The following is a 9,373-nucleotide window of genomic DNA, read 5'->3' on the forward strand; positions in this document are numbered from 1 at the left end:
AAATATGTACAAGTAAAATAGAGTAACAAATCTGTACAAACATATATACATATATACAAGTGCGGTGGAGAGGGGTTAGGAGGTAAGGCGGAGGTGATGGGGAGGGGGAGAGGAAGGAGGGGGCTCAGTGTGGGAAGGCCTCCTGGAGGAGGTGAACTCTCAGTAGGGCCTTGAAGGGAGGAAGAGAGCTAGCTTGGCGGATGGGCAGAGGGATTGGGGGCATTCCAGGCCCGGGGGAGGACGTGGGCCGGGGGTCGACGGCGGGATAGGCGAGAAAGAGGCACAGAGAGGAGATTAGCGGCAGAGGAGCAGAGGGTGTGGGCTGGGCTGCAGAAGGCTGGGCTATAAATTAAACCCAAGTGGTCTTTGGAAGGCCAAAGATGACATAGATGAACATATTTTGGACATATAATTGGGAGAACTAATTCTCTGGAGCAGGCACTAATGCTAGGAAATGGAACCGTTAGAAAAGTCATGGATTATGGCAGAGGAAAGGACATTCTGGAGAAAGTATGTCCACAGAGTTGCTATGAATCAGAAGTGACTCTATGACTCATAATAATAATAATAATAATAATAAGTGGTGTTTTGTAGACTCTTACTATGTATGAGAAGCAGCGTTCCTCAGCGGAAAGAGCATGGGCTTTGGAGTCAGAGGTCATGGGTTCAAATTGGCTTTGCCAATTGTCAGCTGTGTGACTTTGGGCAAGTCACTTAACTTCTCTGTGCCTGATACCTCATCTGTAAAATGGGGATTAAGACTGAGAGCCCTCTGTAGGACAACCTGATCATCTTGTAACCTCCCCAGCACTTAGAACAGTGCTTTGCACATAGTAAGTGCTTAATAAATGCCATTATTATTATTATTAAACTCTGTGATGAGCCCTGGGATAGCTAATTCATGGATACCACCCTTGTCCCACATGGGGCTCACTGGGTAAGTGGGAGTGAGAACAGGTATTTAATCCTGATTTTACAGATGAGGAAACTGAGGTGAATCATTCAACTTCTCTGTACCTAGTTCTCACCTGCAAAATGGAGATTCAGTAATTGATAATTGATAATTCAATAATAGAGAAGCAGCATGGCTCAATGGAAAGAGTACGGGCTTGGGAGTCAGAGGTCACGGGTTCTAATGCCGGCTCTGCCGCTTGTCAGCTGTGTGACTTTGGGCAAGTCACATGACTTCTCTGGGCCTCAATTCCCTCATCTGGAAAATGGGGATTAAGACTGGGAAACCCACGTGGGACAACCTGATCACCTTGTATCCCCACTAGCGCTTAGAACAGTGCTTGGCCCATAGTAAGCGCTTAACAAATACCATCATTAGTATTATTATTATCTCCCTCTTACCTGGACTGTGAGCCTCTTGTGGGATCTGATTATCTTCTATCTATCCTAGCACTGTTCTAAGCGCTGGGGTAATAATAATCATAATGATGGCATTTGTTAGGCGCTTACTATGGGCCAAACACTGTTCTATGTGCTGGGGGAGATACAAGGTGATCAGGTTGTCCCACGTGGGGCTCACACTCTTCATCCCCGTTTTAAAGATGAGGTAACTGAGGCCCAGAGAAGTGAAGTGACTTGCCCAAAGTCACACAGCTAAGTGGCAGAACAGGAATTAGAACCCATGACCATTGACTCCCAAGCCTGGGCTCTTTCCACTAACCCACGCTGCTTCCCATGATGATAATTATAGTTGTATTTGCTAAGTGCTTACTATGTACCAGGTAGAAGCAGCGTGGCTCAGTGGAAAGAGCCCGAGCTTGGGAATCAGAGGTTGCGGGTTCTAATCCCGGCTCCGCCACTTGTCAGCTGTGTGACTTTGGGCAAGTCACTTCACTTCTCTGAGCCTCAGTTCCCTCATCTGTAAAATGGGGATGTAGACTGTGAGCCCCACAGGGGACAACCTGATCTTCTTGTATTCCCCCATCACTTAGAACAGTGCTTTGCACATAGTAAGCGCTTAAGAAATGCCATCATTATTATTATTATTACCAAGCACTGTTTCTAAGCAATGGGGTAGATACAAGGTAGTTGGGTTGGACACAGTCCCTGTCCCACTTGGAGCTCAGAGACTTAATCCCCATTTTACAGATGAGACCACTGAGGCTCAGAGAAGGGAAGTGATCTGCCTAAGGGCACACAGCAGATAAGTGGTGGAGCCGGAATTAGAACCCAAGTCCTTCTGACTCCTGGGCCTGAACTCCATCCACTAGGCTGCTTACCTATTCATGTGCCAAGCACTGGGATCGTTCCAAGGGAATTAGATGAGTCACAGCTGTTCCCTCACACTGACTGACCTGAAAAATTCATGTTAAAAAACCCCACTTTTTCCTCATCATCAGGTTCTTCTTTGTTGAATTATCTCGAAGAAGTAGCATGGCTTAGTGGGAAGAGCACGGGCCTAAGAGTCAGAAGACCTGGGTTCTAATCTTGATTCTGCTGCCTGTCAGCTGTGTGACCCTGGGCAAGTCACTTCACTTCTCTGAGCCTCAGTTACCTCATCTGTAAAATGGGGATTGAGACTGTGAGCCCCACGTGGGATATTCATTCATTCAATCAGATTTTTTTGAGTGCATACTGTGTGCAGAGCGCTGTACTCTTGGAAAGTACAACTCGGGAATAGAGACAATCCCTACCCACAATGGGGTTATTGTGTCCCCGCCGCCCCGATTGCTCTTATCCACCTCAGCGCTTAGTACAGCACTTGGCACCTAGTAAGTGCTTAACAAATACCATTATTATTATTATTATTAATTTAGAGAAGCAGTGTGGCTTAGTGGCAATAGCTTGGGATTGGGAGTCAGAGGTCGTGGGTTCTAATCCTGGCTCCGCCACTTGTCTGCTGTGTCACCTTGGGCAAGCCACTTCACTTCCCTGGGCCTCAGTGACCTCATCTGTCAAGTGGGGATAAAGACTGTGAGCTCCACGTGGGACAACCTGATAACCTTGGGTCTCCCCCAGCGCTTAGTACAGTGCCTGTCCCATAGCAAGGACTTCCCAGACTGAGCTCCCTTTTTCCTCTCCCCCTCCCCCTCCCCCCACCCTACCTCTTTCCCCTCCCCACAGCACCTGTATATATCTTTGTACAGATTTATTACTTTATTTTACTTGTACATATTTACTATTCTATTTATTTTGTCGTTGCTGTGCTTCTAGCTTTATTTCTACTTATTTTGATGACTTGACACCTGTCCATGTGTTTTGTTTTGTTGTCTGTCTCCCCTTTCTAGACTGTGAGCCCATTGTTGGGTAGGGACCGTCTCTATCTGGTGCCAACTTGTACTTCCCAAGCGCTTAGTACAGTGCTCTGCACACAGTAAGCGCTCAGTTAATATGATTGAATGAATGATCACTGTTAATTTACTCTTGCCTCTGCCCTCGTCGAGTCGAGCTCGCAGGAGTTTTCTGGGGGAGGCGGGGAGGCCTTGGGGGAGTTGGGCCTGCTCCAGGTTTTGACGGTGTGGTCTCCGCGCCTCCATCTTCCTAGATGTCGACCCGACGTCGGCGGAGGAGAGAATGGCCCACGAAACCTTGCAGCTGGAGAAGCGTCTCAGTCTCCTCTCTCATTCCAGCCGGCCCTGCAGCGGAGGTAAGAGCCCCCTCCTCTCCTCAGCCTGGCACCCCCGCAGAGACCCACCTCGTTCAGCCGGTAGGGCAGTAAGTCATAATAACGATGGTATTTAAGTGCTTACTGTGTGCCAAGCGCTGTTCTCATCGCTGCGGGGAGATAGGAGGTCATCAGGCGGGACAGGCGAGAACGAGGCACAGTGAGGAGATTAGCAGCAGGGGAGCGGAGGGTATGGGCTGGGCTGGAGAAGGAGAGAAGGGAGGTGAGGTAGGAGGGGGCGAGGGGATGGACAGCCTTGAAGCCCAGGGTGAGGAGTTTCCGCCTGATGCGCAGATTGATTGGTAGCCACTTGAGATTTTTGAGGTGGGGAGTAATATGCTCAGAGCGTTTCTGGACAAAGATAATCCGGGCAGCAGCATGAAGTATGGATTGAAGTGGGGAGAGACACGAGGATGGGAGATCAGAGAGAAATGATGATAATGATGATGATTAGAACCCACGTCCTCTGACTCCCAAGCCCATACTCTATCCACTGAGCCACGCTTGTCTTATGCTGTCGAGTCGTTTCCTACCCATAGTGACTCCATGGGTGCATCTCTCCCAGAATGCCCCGCATTCCATCTGCAATCGTACTGATAGTGGATCTGTAGAGTTTTCTAGAAGCAGCGTAGCTCAGTGGAAAGAGCCCGGGCTTTGGAGTCAGGGGTCATGGGTTCGAATCCCGGCTCCGCCAATTGTCAGCTGTGTGACTTTGGACAAGTCACTTCACTTCTCTGGGTCTCAGTTACCTCCTCTGTAAAATGGGGATGAAGACTGTGAACCCCAGTGGGACAACCTGATCACCTTGCAACCTCCCCAGAGCTTAGAACAGTGCTTTGCACATAGTAAGAGCTAAATAAATACCATTATTATTATTATTATTAATAATAATTATTATTATTGGTAGAAAAGATGGAAGTGGTTGACCATTGCAGCCTTCCGTGTGAAAACCTTGAGTCTCCACCCTCGATTCTCTCCCACACTGCTACTGCCCAGCACAGGGGAATTTGGACTTCAGACTGTGAGCCCACTCCTTTTAGACTGTGAGCCCACTGTTGGGTAGGGGCTGTCTCTATATGTTGCCAATTTGTACTTCCCAAGTGCTTAGTACAGTGCTCTGCACACAGTAAGCGCTCAATAAATACGATTGATGATGATGATGATGACTTGTAGCGGATGGCCTGCCACTTGCTAGCTATTGCCCAAGCTCGGAATGGCACGGGTAGGCCTCTGCTTCACTCTCCCTCTTGTAATAATAATGATAATCATGGCATTTATTAAGCGCTTAGTATGTGCAAAGCACTGTTCTAAGCACTGGGGAGGTTACAACGTGATCAGGTTGTCCCACGGGAGGCTCACAGTCTTCATCCCCCTTTTACAGATGAGGTAACTGAGGCCCAGAGAAGTGAAGTAACTTGCCCAAAGTCACACAGCTGACAATAGAGAAGCAGCGTGGCTCAGTGGGAAGAGCCTGGGTTTTGGAGTCAGAGGTCACGGGGTCAAATCCCAGCACCGCCACATGTCTGCTGTGTGACTTTGGGCAAGTCACTTAACTTCTCTGAGCCTCAGTTCCCTCATCTGTCAAATGGGGATGAAGACTGTGAGCCCCACGTGGGACAACCTGCTCACCTTGTATCCCCCCCCCCAGTGCTTAGAAGAGTGCTTTGCACATAGTAAGCGCTTAACAAATGCCATCATCATTATTATTATTATTATTAATTGGCGGAGCCGGGATTTGAACCCCTGACCCCTGACTTCAAAGCCTGTGCTCTTTTCCACTGAGCCATGCTGCTTCTCGTAGTTGAGTCTGGTAGAGGCCTGGAAGCTCTCCAGGTGCCATCCCGAGAGGGTAGGCCACACGGCTTCTCCTAAATCCCACTGACTGAACAAAGGAATGCGATCCCTTTGCAGGAGATGACCGGAGCCTCTCCAGTTCGTCGTCGGACACCAGCCACTCGGACGCCGGGAGCCGGGCCGCGGCGTGGGCGGAGGCCGGAGGGTCCGCGGAGGGCCCCGGGCGAGGGGCGCCAGGGGTGGCGGTGGGCGAGGAGGACCGGGTCCGGGCCGGCCTCCTGCCGTCGAGAGCCCCTCCGGACCGGCCACTGCTGGAGTCCGGCCGGCAGGGCTCACTGGACAGTGGCATCGCCACGGCCAGCCGTTCCTCCTACTCGGGCAGTTTCTCCTCCTGCCTGGGCAGCCTGGACTCCTGCCCCGGGCCCGGGGCCACGTCGGGGCTGGGCCCGCTGGCCTCCCCGGGCCCCGACTCGGCCTTCTGCAGCTGCCCATCCCGCCCCTCCTGCGACTACCAAGTGCCCACCTCTTCTCGCCACCTCTACGACACCCCACGCCGGCTGCTGCCCGCCCAGGCCCCGGAGGACCCCCCGGAGGAGCCCTCCCAGACGACCCCCCGAGATCACCCCTCCGGGCCGGGGGTCGTCGACCGGAGCCGTCCCCCACCCGGGACTCCGAGGACTCTGTTGGCGGCCTGTCCGGTCTGCGGCGGGCTCCAGGTAACCCCCCAACCCTGACCCGCGGGACCCCTGACCCCGGGAGAGGTCACCACGAGGAGAGGCGTCCAGACGACCGTCCCGAGGGGTGCGGACCACTGGGGGAGCCCGGATTGGGCCCAGTCGGTTGTGATGGCCGCCTTTTTTTCCTTTTGGGGCCGTGACCCACATGCTGTTTGGGGGATCTCCAAGCCCCCTACCCCCCTGCCCACCCAGGGGAATCCAGCTACTCGCCATCCTGCTTTTAGTGGGCCCGGTCTGGGGGGCCGGCGATGGGCAGAGCCCCCGCAATCAGATCGGACACCAGCCCTGCCCCACGTGGGGCTCACAGGGCGGGAGAGTAGCAATTGTGCCCCTTTTCCCAGAGGAGGAAATGATCATTGTGGTGTTCCTTAAGTGTCCACTCTGCGCTGAACACTGTGCTAAACTCTGGGGTGGATACTAGATCATCAGGTCAATGAGGAGGGAGACCAGCGATTGGGCTTCATTGCCAAGGGGAGGAAACGCTCAGTGTGGCTTTTCTTAAGCGCCTACTCTGTGCTAAGCATTTTACTAAGCATTTTTATCAGATCTCAGGTCACCTGAAAGGAAGAGCGGTGATTGTGCCCCATTGCCCAGAGGAGGAAATAATCACTGTGGTATTTGTTAAGCTCCTACTCTGTGCCAAGCACTGTATTAAGCTCTGAGGTAGATACGAGATCATCGGGTCAACAAGTTGAGAAGCAGTGTGGCTCAATTGAAAGAGCCCGGGCTTGGGAGTCGGAGGTTGTGGGTTCTAATCCTGGCTCCGCCACTTGTCTGCTGTGTGACCTTGGGCAAGTCACTTCATTCATTCATTCAATTGTATTTACTGAGTGCTTACTGTGTGCAGAGCACTGTACTAAGCTCTTGGGAAGTACAAGAGACGGTCCCTACCCAACAGCGGGCTTCACATCTCTGTGCCTCAGTTCCCTCATCTGGAAAATGGGGATGAAGACTGTGAGCCCCACATGGGACAACCTGATGACCTTGTATCTACCCCAGTGCTTAGAAGGTGCTTGGCACAGAGTAAGCACTTAACAAATACCACCATTATTATTATTAAGGAAGGAAAGCAGCGATTGTGCCCCATTGCCAAGAGGAGGAAATGCTCATTGTGGTGTTTAAGGGCCTACTCTGTGCCAAGCACTTTACTAAGCTTTGGGGTAGGTACAAAATCATCAGGTCACCTGAAAAGGAGAGCGGGAATTGTGCCCTATTGATCGGAGGAGGAAATAATCACTGTGGTGTTGATGAAGCGCCTATGCAGTGTCAAGAAATGTACTAAGCGCTGAGGTAGATATAAGATCATCAGGTCAGACCCAGTCCTTGTCCCCCCACCAGGGATCAGAGTCTGAGGCCCGGTAAGGTTAAATGGCTCGCCCAAGGGACTCAAATTTTGGCCTTTTGCCTCTGACCTGTGCTCTTTCCACTAGGCCACCCTGCCTCCTCCTCCTCCTGGGTCGTTTCTTCCTGGGGTCTTGTCTTGTTGGGGTTGGGGGTTCCCCCCGATATTTGCCATGGGGAAGACCTCTCCGGGGAGAGGAGTGGCGGAGCTGATGGAAGGAGTCCAACGCTTGGGGCAAAGTGGGCGAGACGCTAGGGTAGTAGTTACCCATTCGATCTTATTTATCGAGTGCTTCCCATGTGCATGGCGCTGTGCTGAGCACTTGGGAGAGTACAGTATTCATTCAGTTGTATTTATTGAGTGCTTAGTAGGTGGGCGACGATGAGATGGAGGACGAGTGAGGTGAATGCGGTGGGAGGGGAGATGATCGGGAAAGAAAGGGAGGTGGAGGCCGCCGGGGAGAGAAGTATTAGATGCCATCTGCAGGATATGAGATCGGAGGGGTCAGAATTGAGGCTTCGGGGCTCTTCGGGGCTTCATTTTGACAGATGTACTGGTCGATATTGCATGTATTTTATTTTCCATGTGTGGGGGCCATACGTGGTGGCTCCGTGTGAGTGTGTAATGCGCTTTGTGAGGAGAAGCAGCATGGCCTAATGGCTAGAGTCTGAGCCTGGGAGTCAGAAGGACCTGGGTTCTAATCCGGCTCCTCCCCCTTCCTGCTGTGTGACCCTAGGCACGCCACTTCACTTCTCTGGGCCTCAGTTCCATCATTTGGAAAATGTGAGCCCCATGTGGGACAAGGACTGCGTCCAACCCGATTAGCTTGTGTCCACCCCAGCGCTTAGTTCGGTGCCTGGCGCCTAGTAAGCGCTCAACAAATACCATAAGGAAAAAAACGAAGAAGGCGCCCCCGAGGGTGAAGCTCAGCTTCGGAGCACTTGTGTGGCTGAAAAGGACAGTGTGGGCTCTCCAATGCCGGCCAAGTTGGGCGCACAAAAAGTTGTCCCCATTGTGTTGTTGTGCTTTAATGTCTACAATGCCTGCTGCCGTCTTCTCTTTCAAATCCTCGTCTCTCTTTCCACGTGGAGTGTTTGTGGCCCCCTTCTTGATGGCACTTTGCCAGCCTGGTCCGACCTCATTCCTTCATTCATTGAATCGTATTTATTGAGCGCTTACTGTGCACAAAGCCCTGTACTAAGCGCTTAGGGGAGTACAATAGAACAACAAACAGACACATTCCCTGCCCACAGGGAGCTCAGTGACTCCCGTTCTCAGCCGGGCCAGTCAAAAAGATTTCCAGTCCCTTGGCCCAGAGAGGCTCGGATGCCTCAGTGTCGTAAGATCTGCGAGCGTTTAGCACAGCGCTCCGTATCCTGTGAGCACTTAGTAAATACCATGGACTGATTGGTTGATCCGTCCCAACCCCGGCCTCTGGGGTTTTCCCGGCTCGCAGGCCCTGGCGCCTACTCTGTGGGGAAGAGGACTGGCTTCCCCAGTCCTCCCTGGCGCTTAGTACAGTGCTGCGTTCTGAGTAAACACTCAATAAATACCACTGATTGATCGACTGATGTGCCCCGGCCACGGCCTTCGGAGTTTTTCCGGCCCACGGGCCCCTGCTCTGTGGGGGAAGAAGTCTGGGTTCCGTGGCACTTAGTACAGTGCTCTGTATCCTGTAAGTGCTCAGAAAATACCGCTGATTGATTGATTGGGAAGAGATCTGTCTTCCCCCTCCCTCCCTGGCCCCCAAGAATTTGGGGAGACGCGTTGGGAGACCCCTCCGCTGGCCCTGAGAAACCAAAAAAACCTTCGGAGCAGGCAGGCGAGCGAGACGCTTCTCCTGGGTTCCCAGCAGCGCTCACTGCCCCAGCCCGTTGGTGGAGC

General features: G+C 52.3%; 1 protein-coding gene across 1 annotated transcript in view; it reads left to right on the plus strand.

Moving 5' to 3' along the window:
- DOK7 (docking protein 7) overlaps window positions 1-6,254 on the plus strand; it is a 70,038-nt gene extending 63,784 nt beyond the window's left edge. Inside the window, exons 6-7 of the mRNA XM_038745327.1 lie at window positions 3,497-3,598; window positions 5,528-6,254. Of these exons, the coding sequence (XP_038601255.1) occupies window positions 3,497-3,598; window positions 5,528-6,144 (719 nt within the window). The 3' untranslated portion in view covers window positions 6,145-6,254. The remainder of the gene's footprint in view (window positions 1-3,496; window positions 3,599-5,527) is intronic.
- The last annotated feature ends 3,119 nt before the right edge of the window (window positions 6,255-9,373 follow it).

This window comes from Tachyglossus aculeatus, chromosome 4 (genome assembly GCF_015852505.1).
Source record: "Tachyglossus aculeatus isolate mTacAcu1 chromosome 4, mTacAcu1.pri, whole genome shotgun sequence".
NCBI lineage: Eukaryota > Metazoa > Chordata > Mammalia > Monotremata > Tachyglossidae > Tachyglossus > Tachyglossus aculeatus.